The 16,465-nt window shown below is 43.0% G+C and overlaps 1 protein-coding gene across 1 annotated transcript in view; it reads left to right on the top strand.

Annotated features, from left to right (window-relative positions):
* Positions 1 to 16,465, top strand: part of KIF6 (kinesin family member 6) — a 221,553-nt gene that overhangs the window by 114,536 nt on the left and 90,552 nt on the right. Inside the window, exon 14 of the mRNA XM_066611624.1 lies at positions 11,270 to 11,378. Coding sequence (XP_066467721.1) covers positions 11,270 to 11,378 — 109 coding nt within the window. The remainder of the gene's footprint in view (positions 1 to 11,269; positions 11,379 to 16,465) is intronic.

The raw sequence follows: 16,465 nt of genomic DNA, 5'->3' as shown, positions 1-16,465 counted from the left end.
ATGAAGTTGCTATACATGAAGCTAGAGGTAGAAGCTCCAATGTGCTGTTAGGAAGATTTGACATCTTCTTTTATTTCTTTGACTTGGATGTAATGCTTTCTGACAGATCATAAAACAGCCAAACTTCTTTTTCTAATTAAACCGGGTTTTTTCTGACTATCAGAAGATTCTTCTAAAGAAGTGGCATGTTTAAGAATAAGCAGAAAATTCACAAGAGCAGTATTCTTGTTAAACAGACACCGTTCTTTAAAAACCTGTTCCTACTATAAATGTTTTACAGTAGTGGTTCCAAAACCTTTTAGCATTGGAACCCACTTTTTAAAACTACACTGTATTGGACCGACCTAGATTTACCAGACTTTTAAAAAAGATCTGGAAAGAAGCAATTTGTTTGTTTGTTTATAGGTAATAATAACCAAGAAAGAGACACTCAAACATTTATCTCCCTATATTTACACATGCTTGCAAACTGGAAGAACTGAACTTTTTGCAGTGTAATGGGCAGCTATAGTATCTGATTTTTGAATAAGAACATGAGACAGTTACAGGTGAGCGCTGCTTGGCGATGCTCCGACCAGCGACAGGCTGCATATGTGACGCCACTGCTGGTCCCTGCACACACACCCCCAAGCCTCTGAAGCTGAAGTGAGTTCTGCTCCCCTTGCCTCTGGAGGCATTTCTGAGCCTTGCAGAGGCAGCATGCAGTTGCACGCTGCCTCTGAGAGGCTCAGAAAAGCCTCCAGAGGCAAGGGGAGCGCAGCTTCCCATTGTCTTTGGAAACTTCGTATAGCGTCAAGCCTCGCTTGAAGATGGGGGTACTGGTCTGCATCCCTGTCGTTAAGTGACGTAAGACTATAGTTATGTGATATCCCAACCCATATTTTGGGAACCACTGGTTTACAGTGTAGGACAGAGATGCAGGGATGATCCCACTGGTACAAAGTTAAGAACACATCCCCAGTTTCTATGTTACACAAAAATGCTTTTTATTGCTAAATAAACACATCAGTAAAGCAGCTACCATGTTTTCCAGACTCACAAAGAGAGTCTGGTCCAACAAGAAGCTGACAGAACATACCAAGATCCAGGTCTACAGAGCTTGCGTCCTGAGTACACTTCTGTACTGCAGCGAGTCATGAACTCTTCGCTCACAACAGGAGAGGAAACTGAGCGCTTTCCACATGCGCTGCCTCCGACGCATCCTCAGCATCACCTGGCAGGACAAAGTTCCAAACAACACAGTCCTGGAACGTGCTGGAATCCCTAGCATGTATTCACTGCTGAAACAGAGACGCCTGCATTGGCTCGGTCATGTCGTGAGAATGGATGATGGCCAGATCCCAAAGGAAAGCGTCCTACAGGTAGACCACAGTTGCAATACAAGGACATTTGCAAGAGGGATCTGAAGGCCTTAGGAGTGGACCTCAACAAGTGGGAAACCCTGGCCTCTGAGCAGCCTGCTTGGAGGCAGGCTGTGCAGCATGGCCTTTCCCAGTTTGAAGAGACACTTGGCCAACAGACTGAGGCAAAGAAGGAAGACCCATAGCCAGGGAGACAGACCAGGGACAGACTGCACTTGCTCCCGGTGTGGAAGGGATTGTCACTCCCGAATCGGCCTTTTTAGCCACACTAGACGCTGTTCCAGAACCACCATTCAGAGCGTGATACCATAGTCTTTTGAGACTGAAGGTTGCCAACATGATCGTTCAGTACTGCTATGAGCTCTTAAAGTGTTCAACAAGAACAGCAAAGATGCCAAAGAATTTATCATAGAGCAGAAAATGCTCTGGAACATCAAAGATTGCCAAACAGTCTACCTCATGCCATGCACTGAGCTGGATGAAAAGAAGGTAGGACTGAATTATGCTGGATGAAAACTAGGTGAGCAGAGTGAGATAAGAGGAATGCAACTGAACAGTACTGGCAGGCAGGCATCTGATGAAGCAGGCTGCAGCCACACCAGATGCTTGTGCCAACATAATTTGGTTTTGGCTGCAAATACATTCTTACCTGAGAATGTCCTATTGACATGCATAGGATTTTGCTGTTTTGTCTGTGCTGCCACAAACTAATATGACTGCTCTTTTGCTATTTATCATTATCAGTTAATCAGTTTAGGCTATGATGTATGCACTGTCTGTCAGTAGTGAAGAGAAATGTGTGATTTCTGGCACAGTCAATAAATGAATCCCTTCTCCTCTTTTAAAGATGTGGTGGCACCAATGGGTGGAGCTCACCAGCTTCTTGTGGCTTTGGCTATAGACTTTACTTGGTATCCACTCCCATTAGCCTCTGCCAAGCCTGCCTCGCTTCAGCCCAGCTCAGTTTTTCTCCCTGTACCTACTAATTTAGGGACTTACTTTTAAAATGGGTGTGCATGTGCAGGCATATATATGCATATAATGAAATCAGACTGGAAAACTCTTGGGCAGGCAAAGTCTAATATGTCATTGTTGGGTAATATACGGAGGGCTTGTATTTGTGTCATTTCTTACCTTACTCTTTGAGGCATTAGCTTTTTTCTGTAATTGAATTATCAGACTCCTGCTGTCACACTTCTAAATTTGTTTTGTTCATCACGCCACTTCACTGCTGACATCTGCAATCAGTTCCTTCAAGGGGATTGATTTTACTATTTACTTGTGTTTATCAGAAAGCAGAAGCTTACCCTGAGGTAAAGGAACAAATGTTCCCGTACCTTGAGGAGGCCTCCAGGACTACCTCCCATAGGATACAGCTCAGGACTGGCAGAATGGGATTTCGTTAGGATTGGGCTGTCTCAGACAGGAAGTTCTTATAGTTGTGTGTGTTACGATTAAGAATCCATGTGGTTGTTATGTTGAAGGGTTACTATTTGGTTTGGATAAAAGCAATTACTGTGTAAAGTAGGCATCCGTAGATCTGAAATCACTGATGCACCCTGTGTAACCCTTCCAGAAAATCTGCTTGATGCAGCCCTTTATGTGCTCCAGCAACAGCTAGCAATTGTACTCATGGGAATACTGAAATACAAGAAAAGTAATTATTATTACACAATTATGGCTTTTAGGGAAAGGGAGGAAAAAAGAAAAAACTAATTGCTTGAATCAGTTCTCATATATTGATAAAATGGCTCCATCACATGAATGTTATTAGACTGAGCTCTTGGAACTATTGATGGGCACTACATGAAGGACAAAGTCTGTGCTCCATTTAAATACCACCAGAGCATATGTGGAGAACATCACAAGATTTACGTAGGGCTTAGGCCTTGTGCCTGGCCATCTGCATTTAGTTCCATTGTGAAGTGCTTTGGAAGCTATGCTCATAAAATGCGGCTAGCTTGTTTTAAAAGATTCTTACTGCCTGCCCCTAAAATTATGATCACATGTGAGCAGATTAAACCTAATGGTGTTACAAGTGACATTATGGTGCCAAAGATTCATTCAGTTCATTGAATCTGGGCATCTACCTTTTCCTTTGAGGGTTTGAGTTTTCTCAGAGACTCCATGTTCTGCAGTGTAGCACTGCAGGGGTACAGTGAGCTGCCTTATTTTATGCTTTTTCCATTTTTGAACTGGAGCCCAGTGAAAGTATCCAGCTGTATTACACATGCTCTTTACAAAGACATTTGCTGAAGCTTACAGCAGGGGAGTATTACTGATGGGTTCTTCCCCTCTTTTAAAGTTTTTATTCTTCTTGGTTCCTTGTGCTCCAGCTCTAAGACTTACTATTTTCTGTTCTGAGCAGATGGAGATGATAATATTAGAGGAATCCTTGCAAGGAATCAGTAAATTATTACTACATGCAAACATTTCTAGTACTTTTTCCTTTACTACAAAGCAACTTCAAATAAACTCAGCTTGGCTTTGAAAGGATCTGTCTATGGTTTTGGTACTTGATAGCAAGTGGAGAAGTTTGAGGAAGTAGGACAGTCCTATGAATATTTATTCAGAAATCCCATTGGGTTAAACAGGATTTACAGGTGGCGCCTATTTATCTACGTTAGTTCCGTTCCATGCGCGATTAACAAAAAACGCGTTGTGCTGAATTCCATAGAGTTATGCAAATACACTGCAGCCTGACACTTCCAGATGGAAGGGAACTAAGGCAGCTGTTATCCGTCCCCTTCCTTCCGCTCCATAGGAACCGCTCCGTTATTCCCTCAAGGGTTACAGCCCGGAGATATTGTTAAGATCACCTACCAAGACTGTTGCCAGCCCTGTAATAAAGTCGGCTGAATCTCTTTTGCATATGTTGTTTTATTGCCTGTGGCATGACAGTGCTCGCTGTACCTATTTGTTACCTATTTTGGTTAACAGAAACGAACTTTTAGGTATGGCGGAAACAACGTTTCTCTTAAATGATTGCTCACCTGAGAAAATGAAGGAGGTCTCGAAGTTTGTGCTGGAGGTGATAAACAAAATTATGGTATAGGATAGTGCTTTAAACTTCCTTGGTGGTTTGGGAATAGCTAAATTTAATGTATATGGATAGGTGGATATGGATATAATGGATATTTTAGATTTAGATATTTTAGGTTTAATTTACCTTTTTATTTTATGTTTTGCTGTTATTAAGGACAACTTTTTAGGCTTTGTTTAACCCTGTCACCTGACATAACTGTAAGAAACTGTTACCTTTCCAGTAATATTTCTTATTTTTGGGATGTAGGACAATAAAGGTGATTTTGATTCTAGTAAGACAATTCTACATAAGAGATCCCTTCCTTCCTGAAGTATGATGTTACAATGTTTAAATTAATATGCTTCTAGAACTCCTCCTTGAAAGGCAGTTGTCAAGACCTTAAATCTCCTTTTTCAGAGTTCTTCTCAAATGTAAATGAAGTTCTTCTCAAATGTAAATGAAATAAATGGCTACCTCTTACAAAGACTCCTGTACCCATTTCTCTCCTAATACAATTGATGTTTGATAGCAGAGCAGTAGATTTCATAAATATACTTTGGAGAAAAAACGTGGAAGGAACTTCAGCACTTCACACAAATCCACTCTAACTGGAAATGCTGTATTTAAGCTCCCTTTAGGGCCTTTTAAAAAATATTAGCAATATTTATGGCCAGCATAGAGTAATGGCTGTCAGTTGGAACACCATCTAGCTTCATTTGGCAAGTTAAGAGGAAAATCTTCTAAAACTCTTTTTCTTCCTAGTCATGATTTCTATTAATGCTGTCACTGTGTGCAGCTCAGATGCACACATTCATACATGCAAATCTCTTCTAAGCAGGAACAAAAGGTATATTTAAAGGACAGTTGAAGAACTTATAATCAGAATTATATATGTAAAAGTTTATATGGGAATACAAGTGTTCACACAATTTTGAAGAAGAAACTACTAATTGAAGTTGGGAGGATTTTCCAGGATGAGAGTAGCAGGAAGGAAGGAAGGAACAAAATCATGTGTGGGAGGAATTCATCTGAAAGTTGTATAAATCTTCATTATAAACTAAAACAAAGTTCATCAGCAAGGGAATAATCTCTTCCTACCAGCTCATCAAGTTTCCCACATTTCTTGGCATTTCCTTTCATTGTGCTGACTCTGCTGCATGTTTCTCCCAGTCTCTCCATCACTATCTTCAGTGCACAGAATTCTTCTGCAAACTATCTTGTACTCACATTCTGTCTAGACACTTATTTCCTATGCTCCTGATTTGTCTCTCTTTGATTTGATGTCCATCTCCCATCTCTTCTTTTCATACCATTTCTAAATGCAACACGTTTTCTTGCATTTTTTCCTGCATTTTGTTTTGATATCAATAAAAGTCACTCCTCATATTCAAGCAATTTTTATCTCGACGCAAGCTGTGTTTTTCCTTAACACCAGATGCAGAAAAGATTAGCAGATGACTGTTTTCACTAATAAGTTTCTGCCTGTGTGAACTAATGAGTATTGTGTTCTCTTCCTTGATTACTGCTCCTGCTCTGTGCACTGATTGCTACTGTATTGGAAAGTGACTGATCAAAAAGTATGTTATTGAAAACAAGTCCACTTGAACTGCTAAATAGCAAGCCTGTTTTGCCAAATTCCCTTTCTAAACTTGGTCTAGAGAACTTTTGCCCACTTTAAGCAAATTAGTTCCCCTCTTCACTCAAAATAACCCAGCAGAAAGCACTGCTAGACCCCACCATCAGCGTAGCTCATCTGTTCAACCTGCAAAGTTCATTCTCCCACCAGCAGCTTCTCCAGATGCTGCAGCAACACCTTGGTTCCTAGCAGCTCCTGGACAGCCACATATCAGTCTCCAACAGTCTCCATTCATTCAGTCCAGTCCATCCTCTTTCCTCCAAGCTCCTTCCTTCTGCTCTCAGTCTCTGCAACCTCCTTCCTTCTACATCCACATCCTTTTCCTTCCTCCAAGTGCTGCTTTTAACCTGAGGGCCTTTTTGCCTCCAAGTGGTTGCAGCTGTGCAGCACACTCACTGCAATCTAAGGGCCTGGTGCTTACCTGCCAGAGGCCCTGGCCCCATGCTTGCCTGCCAGAGCAAGGGACTACTGTTATTATTTATTATTTATCACATTTTTATACCGCCCTTCCTCCATAGAGCTCAGGGTGGTGTACACAGCTGCTCCCCTCCTTTTTTCCTCATAACAACCCTGTGAGGTAGGTGAGGCTGAGAGAAAGTGACTGGCCCAAGGTCACCCAGGAAGCTTTATGGCTGAGGGGGGATTTGAACCTGGATCTCCCAGGTCTGAGTCCACCTCCCAAACCACTACAAACCACCCTGGCTCTCACTGTTAACATGCACCCTAACTCCTCCAGGGATCTTGCGCATTTCAATTACAGAGCCCTATACATATGTACCCAGAATTAAGTCCCACAGAGTGCAGTGGGACCTAGATCCTAGTAACTATGATTAGGATCACAGTGGGTGCAGCATTCTTAAGGGGACATTCATCTCCTTACCCCGAGTAAAGCCCCAGCCTCTGCCATAGGACTACTTGAGTCTGCACTAGCTAAATCTCTGGCACAGACTTGAGAAGCCATATGTCAGGCTTCTGAGTCCAACACAGAGTATAGGATCCGGCAGAGGAGACCTGTTTCACCCTCCCCCCACCAAAGGGTGGCACCCTCCTGACACCCTCCCTGACACCCTTCCCCAAGCCCCCACACCGCCCAGCGCTTACCTGGTTTGCAGTGGCAGCTGGTCCTTTCTCCACAGTGCTGGTAGGATGGGGCAGGCCTCCCCACTGGCTCCACTTACTCACGTTTGCAACACCCAGCACTGGCAGTACAAGCATACCACCGGCACATAGGCCCATAGAATTGGGCCCTAAGTCATTTATATCATGTTTTTTCAACTCATTTTAACACTCACAGCTCCAGAGACTATCAGCAACCAAACACACTCGTCACACGCAGGAACAGACTGTGTGATTTTCAGCACTTATGACTAGCTAAGCTAATTAGTTTTGACTGGGTGCTTATTTCAGGTTGCTTGTAACCACTTTTGTGCTCAGTCCAGTTGAGTTGAGAGTAAAAACTGAACTGTTAATAGTTTTATTTATGCCGCACCAACAGTGTGCATAGCACATTTTTTTACTGAGCTATAATAGAATAAGCTAAAATTCAATACAAGAGGGCTGCAGAAGGAATGGGAGCAAGGGAAAATGGTGAGGAACATGTGTTTTATTCAGCTCTATATATTTTTGTTACCTGTAGCAAAATATTAAGACTAGGGGTTGGGTCAAAGTCTTAAGGGGAAAGGTGGGTTAATTATATGCCTACTGTAATAATTTAACACTCATCTGGTGTTCCAACCTTACGTTTAGTTCTTCACTTTCTTATCATAAATATTCAAGCTGTATTTCAAACTGTTACAAACTTTCTGAGTGGCAGGAGATTTTGAAAAAAACTAGGAGGCAACTTCAGAAACTTTTTGAGGTAGACTTTATTTTGGACAAGAAAAATGTAAATTCACTATATAGAATAGAAATATTGTATTTGTATTGGCAACCTTCAGTCTCGAAAGACTATGGTATCGTGCTCTGAAAGGTGGTTCTGGCACAGCGTCTAGTGTGGCTGAAAAGACCAATCCGGGAGTGACAATCCCTTCCACACCGGGAGCAAGTGCAGTCTGTCCCTGGTCTGTTTCCCTGGCTATGGGCCTTCCTTCTTTGCCTCTTTGCCTCAGACTGCTGGCAAAGTGTCTCTTCAAACTGGGAAAGGCCATGCTGCACAGCCTGCCTCCAAGTGGGCCGCTCAGAGGCCAGGGTTTCCCACTTGTTGAGGCCCATCCCTAAGGCCTTCAGATCCCTCTTGCAGATGTCCTTGTATCGCAGCTGTGGTCTACCTGTAGGGCGCTTTCCTTGCATGAGTTCTCCATAGAGGAGAATAGAAATATAAAATATAATTAAAGTAATTCACTGACTATAAAATAATTTACAGTCAATAAATTTCATAGCCAGGTTGAACTCAAGGTAACAAAAAATTCATACATTTTTATTCGGTCAGAGTCAAATATCTGTGTCTCACAGAAGACAGTCTCCTTGAATTTAATGGAGTTTACTTGCCTTAGGCTGCAGTCCTATACTCACTTTCTTGGAGGTAAACCTCACTTAACACAGTGAGACATACTTCTAATAGACATGCGTAGGATTAGGATTGTTATTTGGCTAATATGCCGTGTGCATGTATGACCCATTTTGGAGAAAGCTTTATCTAGGAAAGATTTTTTTTTACATTGGATCTAAGATTCTCAAACTGAGGTACAGTGATGCCCCTGCCTGAGAGCCTTAGCAAGCAGTGGAGGGAGCCCTCATCCCACAACTCAAGCAAGAGGTCAAACAATAGTCCTCACACTGAGATCAGTTGTGTCGGGCCAGAGCAGGCTCCAACAAATTTCTGGAGGGCCAGAGGCTCATTGGAGACTGGGGACTCCCTGAGGGGCGCATTGAGAGACCTCAAGGACCGCAAGTGGCCCCAAGGCCGCGGTTTAGGCACCCCTGGATTATATCATAATATCACATGGTGAAGGGTGATCTTCCATATTTATCAGGATTTTCACTTTAACTATGACATGCATCTCAAACTTTAATGATGAACATCCATATCTTCCATAACAATGGAACAACAATGATGATCTTCCATATTTATCAGGATTTTCACTTTAACTATGACATGCATCTCAAACATCCCAAAAGTTTGGAAAGTAAATGGCCTATTTAGGAACTATTAATATAAGTTTTGAATAAAATTAACAAAGAGCTGAAAAACATCAGTTATAGAACAAAAGGATAAATTAAAGAGAGAAAAAATATAACCTTGGCATTTTCATCTTTTTGAGCTTCAGCTTTTCCTGGTGTGTGCTCCTGAAGATAGAGCAGTTTAAATAGTGTGGTAGCCTGAATGGGATGAGCAGTATTTGAATAGTTTTTGTGCTGAATTAGGCAGGGAGCATTCAACAGCATCCTTATGAGGTGTAAGGTAATCATATGGCTGTATAACAGTAGGATGTTGCACTGATAAAGAGATGGGAGTGTTTACATTCAGATTGTGACCATTCTTGTTACATCATATCCAAGTATGCAGAAGCTAAGTAAAACAGAAGAAAAATCTGCCAACCAGTTGAGGTGCCTGAAGGAAAACTCTGAATCTAATCTGTAAGAATATAAAACTGGGTGACTATGATATTCTGTAAACACTAAGAGCCCAATCCTGAACTCCTGGGGTGCACAGCTGCGGCAACACCGAAAATGGCTGCTGCCGCATCCTGAGCGCCCAAGGCAGCCACGGACAGCACCTTGGGAGAAGGGGACATTTGTCCCCTTCCCCCGGGTAAAGGAAGTAGCCCTGCAATGGTGAGGTAAAAGCCTGACACTGAGGCTCATGCCCTCCCGCCCTCTCCCCGACTCCCCGTCACGCCTCCTCCCCACCTCCCCTCTCACCCCCGCTTTTCTCTCTGCTGCTTGGCAGTCCATGCGACTGCCGAGTGGCAGAGGCTGGGTGTCTGCCCAGCAGTGCCAGCTAGCACAGGCACTTGCCCGACATTAGAGCTCACAAACATGCCTCATGGCACGTTTGCGACAGTGTGCGCTGGTGGTAAACCGGTGCGCTGAGCTCAGGTTTGGGCTCTAAGTCATCCCAGTGTTGTTTTTAAAAAGTCCTTACCTAAGGGAAAGGGTCTGCAACACTGATTTTCAAAACTATTACATTTCATGAATCCTTTCTATATTGGTTTGATTGCCAAACCACTCTGAACATTTGCAACAGACCCCGTGTATTGTGGAATGTCTCAGACAGTAGTATGGATGTAATAGTATGTATGACATGGCACTGGACCCACCTTTAGGGTTGCATATTATAGGGGAAAAGTGGTTATGGCCAGGCTGTTTTGTGCCCTAGGTAAGCCTAACTACTTGTGCACACATACAACCAAAGGCAAATTGGTATGGTAAATGGGGTGGGTTCAGTGGCAGCCAAATGCTAGCCCCCTTCCCAGACCCAGTCCTGCAGCATGGGTCCACTAAGACCTGTACTAGTGATTTCACTAGCACAGGTCCAAGTAGACTTCTGTGCTATGGATACATACCTCCAGGTAAGGGAACAAATATTTCCTTGCCCAGTGGAGTCCTCCATGACTGCCCCCTCCAGCAAGCTACAGTGGTACCCACTTTGGTTTTGCATTGGGGGGGGGGGTAAAGGATATGATCAGGCTGTTAATTTGATTAATATAATTCATAGTACGATTAATACAGTTCCCAGTATGGGATGTGAAGCCCAAAGTGGTAAATAAAAGAGAAGCATCAAGAAAAATATGCACTTTTCCTGCCTGAAAATACCAATGGTTTAAACATTATTTCCACTCCTTTGATTTTTGTCGCTCTGGTTTTAATTAAGAAGGCATTAATAGCTGTTTAAAAAAAAATAAACATGCAAAGAATTTGAACTCAAGGATGTTCAAGTGACATGAAATGAAATTGAGTCTGTCATTTTTACCAAACCACTTAGTCTAAAAATGGCACTTCAGTTTCCACAGACTTATGAAATCTGGTTCTCTTATTATGAAAGTGGTTGCCATGTTGATACCAAAAAAAGACACACAGGATCCATTGGCTCAGATGACACTGTATTGTGCCATCAGTGTTAGTAAACTAACAGACCTTTAAGTTCTGAACTTACCTGCTTTGTCTGATTGATTTGTGACTATACTGCACATTATAGGTATTGTATAGTTGCTCTGGTTCTTGTGGAGTTTATCCAGAAAGAAGTAAAATAAATATTCAATCTTATTTTACTGTAAATGATCCCATTCTGATTTATTCCCGCAGAAGGAGGAGGAGGAGAGATGTCAATTGGACGCCAAGAAGCCTTTCAGATTTTCAAGAGAGATTATGCCAATAGCATAACTATTGAAGACAATAAACAGCTTCTTAAGCAAAGGTAAGATTTACATTCGGAGAACATACTCTGTGGGCAGAAATGTGTTACTTTGGTGGGGATTCAGTTAAGATATGATATTTGAACTTAAGCTAATATGCAGCCTTTCATGTAAAATGCAGGACAGGGTTAGGATTTGGTGTATGGGCCATTGCCTCAGTATAGCAACTCAGGACAATGCAACTGCATTCTACAAACTCTTCTGCGAAGATGTGGATAAAGAAGTGGAAGAGTAACAAGTAACATTTTGTAGGCATGCATAGCTTTGAGCTTCCGGTGACATAGACATCTCATTCTCAGTCATTTCCAAACAACATCCCTTCATAGCGGATAGTTTTTCTGGTTAAACAAAGAAGCAGGCTTGGAATTCCCTACTCCCAAGTCTGAGCATGTGTCAGAAGTGACATTATATGTCACTTGGCTGTTTTTCCAGTGACTGGCACTATTAAAGTGTTTATTTAATACTAAATAAAGTATTTAGTCAGGAGGTCTGGTCTAGAGGGTTGAGCCTCCATTTGCCTGAAGATAACATCCAAAGGTCGCCAGTTTGAGGCCACCGGCACCGTGCGACCTTGAAGCAGCTGACAAGTTGAGCCGAGCTATTCCATCTGCACTGAGCGTGGGAGGATGGAGGCCAGAATGTGTGACCAGATCAATGAAAGAAACATCTGAATGTTGTGGTTTCTTGAAAGATAGAAACCTTCTTTCAAATTGTAAAAATCCCTACGGGGATTTAAATTTGCCTGCCTATGTAAACCGCCTTGAATAAAGTCTAAGGAGAAATCTGAGGACCAAGAAAGGTGGTATAGAAATACCTGTATTGTACTGTGTATATTGTATTTACTGGAAAATTGTTTATTTTGCTGCTTTACCAACATAAAAAGTTATCTTTCATTGCATATTTACCTTGTTATTAAATACCCTTATGGCCCACTCTTAAGAGGGCTTTACACTAGTGAAACTAGCATTTTGGCACCATAAGTCCTTTACAGCTGTCACAAAGCATAACACACCATTCAGTATGGGCTGGTGCCACTACAAGAGGCAAGTGGCTGCATCCACATGCCAGCAGACAGGGAAGAAGCGCTAGCACCAGTAAGTCAGTATGGGGAGTGGGGGGAGGGGGTTGGGCAGAATGGAGTGGAGATCATAGTGGGGAGGGGGCAGATCAAAGCTGAGAAGGGAGCAGTATCGTCAGCAATATTCTATCTCCCTTCTTGATTCGCCTTACCAGGTCCACTTGAACTTGTGCCAGGTATACAGCCGGTGCAAGTCTGAGTAGACCCAGCATGGTGGCGAAAGCATATTGTGGGGGCAAGGAAACAAATGTTCCCTTACCTCAAGGAGGCCTTTGCATCTTGAAACTCCCCCTGGGATGCAAATCATGCCCTGTTGGCATGGCTGCATTACTGTGTAATGAGTTTGGTAGTATTGGGCTGCCAACCCTTCAGGACTGGGCAGGTTAAATGTCTGAATTTATTTATTTAATAACTACATTTTGCCATTCTGTCACACTGTGGGTGCCCTGTATATATTGGTATTTGTTATTCACAATGCACTTAAATGTGTATTGTTTGCTTTACAAAATATTTTTTGTAAGTCCTACCCAAGTACTCTGTTTGCAGTCTAAAAACAATCCAGTCTAAAAGACAGATGCAGCAGCTAATTGTTTTGTAATTAGGCTGATCAGCATCCTTAGTTTGCATATCAGATCAGCAAAATTGCCTGGGTATGGAGAGTTCAATGAAAAGAAACATCACCAGATCAATGAAAGAAACATCTGAATGTTGTGGTTTCTTGAAAGATAGAAACCTTCTTTCAAATTGTAAAAATCCCTACGGAGATTTAAATTTGCCTGCCTATGTAAACCGCCTTGAATAAAGTCTAAGGAGACTTTATTCTCCTTAGACTTTGGTGCTGGGGCACGTTCTGTATGAGGAAAGGCTACGGCGTTTGGGCCTCTTCAGCCTAGAAAAGAGACGCTTGAGGGGGGACATGATTGAGACATACAAAATTATGCAGGGAATGGACAGAGTGGATAGGGAGATGCTCTTTACACTCTCACACAATACCAGAACCAGGGGACATCCACTAAAATTGAGTGTTGGGCGGGTTAGGACAGACAAAAGAAAATATTTCTTTACTCAGCGTGTGGTTGGTCTGTGGAACTCCTTGCCACAGGATGTGGTGCTGGCGTCTAGCCTAGACGCCTTTAAAAGGGGATTGGACAAGTTTCTGGAGGAAAAATCCATTATGGGGTGCAAGCCATGATGTGTATGCGCAACCTCCTGATTTTAGAAATGGGTTAAGTCAGAATGCCAGATGTAGGGGAGGGCACCAGGATGAGGTCTCTTGTTATCTGGTGTGCTCCCTGGGGCATTTGGTGGGCTGCTGTGAGATACAGGAAGCTGGACTAGATTGGCCTATGGCCTGATCCAGTGGGGCTGTTCTTATGTTCTTATGTTAGTTTATTGGCCAATAGGTGTGCTTGACCATGATAAAAACAAAAATCTAATTAGTATGAAATGCGCAAAGCGTGACATACACCACAGACACTCGCCTATAAGTCAACCCCACAGATAAGCCGAGGGCAGGTTTTGAGCCAACAATCATGGAATTTTTTATGACCCTCGGATAAGTCGGGGGTTAAACTTAGAGGGGTGTCTGACTATAGTTTTGTCTGATTTTACCCCAGACCAGATCCTGAAACCACTAATTGTTACCTAAGAACTGTAGCCTCTAATTTATTAGAAACATAGTAAAAGATCATAAGATACATTTTTATTCTTTTTAAATTCTGGTCTTCACCACCTTTTTGTAAACACTATCAGAGTAAGTGCACTGTAAACATACCAGTAAATCAGTGGTTCCCAACCTGGTATTCATGTACTTCCAGGGACACTCAACAGGACCTTTAGGGGTACTTGAAAAAGAATGGAATAATGGTAGAAAAAGGCAGGTCATGCTCCAGAATGCCTTGCAAGGACCAGCAAGGCAGGAAGGGAGGTAGCTAGTTGGCTTTGAAAGCCCCACCAACAGCTAGTTTTTGGTCATCAATTCATGTATGAACCAGTGATTGAAAACCAGCATAGTAAAAAAGCTGAAGCATAATATGTAATCAATCACCCAGAATTTCTCAGGACACTTCTGGTGCAAAACAGTGCAAAGGGAGAATCTTCTGTTCCTCAAACAGATAAAAAGAGAAAACACTGTGATGAATACATGAAGTCTGGGTTTTCATAGAGAGGAAATGAGGGCTTGTATTATTACAGACATTTTGCTAATATGAAGGGTACAATTTATTATTGCCAAGGGATATGCAAGTGAAAAAGGTTGGCAACCACTGCAGGAGAACCATGAATCAAATCCACCTTTAAGGTGTCTGGTGTGTTAAGCAAGAAGCTCTACATGCAACATACAACCCATAACACATAACTGAGAGTGTACAATTTAATTCACAGCAGAGAGATGCAGCTGCATGTATTTGCAATCCTTTTTACTCAGAAGTAGACCCACTGCTTTCCATGGGTATTATTCTTAAGTAATGCTGCATTGAATTGTAGCCTGGGAATTGTTGCTTGACCTCTGCCAAATGCAAAGCCTTTGCAAAAGGGAATTGGGTTGCAGCAGCAAAAGGGAATGGAGGGGAATAAAAGGTTAACTTTGGCTGAAAGGTCCCTGAAAAGTAACTATAGCAACTAACCAGCTGCCTGCCTAAGCTTGAAAGAACCTGTTCAGAGTTGAAAGGCTCTGCCCTCTGATTGACCAGCAGATAAGGCAAAGTGAGAATTGGTGCTTGATTACTTGGCAAAAATTTCTGTACAAGAGGGACGGGCTCCATTTGAACCAGAATGGAACCAGACTGCTGGCGCAGAACATTAAAAAGGTGGCAGAGCAGCTTTTAAACTGATCCCTGGGGGAAGGCCGACAGGAGCCGAGGGGCATCCAGTTCGGGACTCCTCATCCCTATGGGATGAGGATGGGGAGGTTAGAGAACAACAAGACAAAGGCAGGGTAGGAGAAGAAATTGGGAAAGGTAGGGTGATGGGATGTGATAGACGGTTTGGCACAATGAGAGGATGCGGGGACAAAGGAGCGAATAAGCAGCCCATCCTGGGGCATTCCGTGTATAAATGCTTTTATGCGAATGCCCGAAGTCTACGAGCAAAGGTGGGAGAACTGGAATGTCTGGTGACAAGGGAAAATATTGACATAGTGGGCATAACGGAAACCTGGTGGAATGCGGAGAATCAGTGGGATACTGCAATCCCGGGCTATAAACTCTACAGGAGGGACAGGCAGGGGCGTGTTGGAGGTGGGGTGGCCCTTTATGTTAAGGAAGGGATAGAATCCAGCAAAGTAGAGATTGAAGGTGGGTCCGACTCCACCGTAGAATCTCTGTGGGTTAAATTACCAGGCTTGTGTAGCGATGTAATACTGGGGGCGTGCTATCGTCCTCCAGACCAGAAATCTGATGGGGACCTTGAAATGAGGAAACAGATCAGGGAGGTGACAAGGAGGGACAGGGTTGTAATCATGGGGGACTTCAATTATCCTCATATTGACTGGGTCAATTTGTGTTCTGGTCACGATAAGGAAACCGGATTTCTTGACGTGCTAAATGACTGTGGCTTAGATCAGCTAGTCACGGAGCCCACTAGAGGACAGGTGACTCTGGATTTAATTTTGTGCGGTACGCAGGACCTGGTTAGAGATGTAAACGTTACTGAGCCATTGGGGAACAGTGATCATGCTGCGATCCGTTTTGACGTGCACGTTGGGGGAAGAATACCAGGCAAATCTCTAACAAAAACCCTTGACTTCCGACGGGCGGACTTCCCTCAAATGAGGAGGCTGGTTAGAAGGAGGTTGAAAGGGAGGGTAAAAAGAGTCCAGTCTCTCCAGAGTGCATGGAGGCTGCTTAAAACAACAGTAATAGAGGCCCAGCAGAGGTGTATACCGCAAAGAAAGAAGGGTTCTACTAAATCCAGGAGAGTGCCCGCATGGCTAACCAGCCAAGTTGGAGAGGCTGTGAAGGGCAAGGAAGCTTCCTTCCGTAAATGGAAGTCTTGCCCTAATGAAGAGAATAA

The sequence above is a fragment of the Tiliqua scincoides genome, chromosome 1 (genome assembly GCF_035046505.1).
Source record: "Tiliqua scincoides isolate rTilSci1 chromosome 1, rTilSci1.hap2, whole genome shotgun sequence".
NCBI classification, from domain to species: domain Eukaryota; kingdom Metazoa; phylum Chordata; class Lepidosauria; order Squamata; family Scincidae; genus Tiliqua; species Tiliqua scincoides.
Note: the sequence above shows the minus strand (reverse complement) of the source record. Positions and strands in the feature narration are given on the sequence as shown.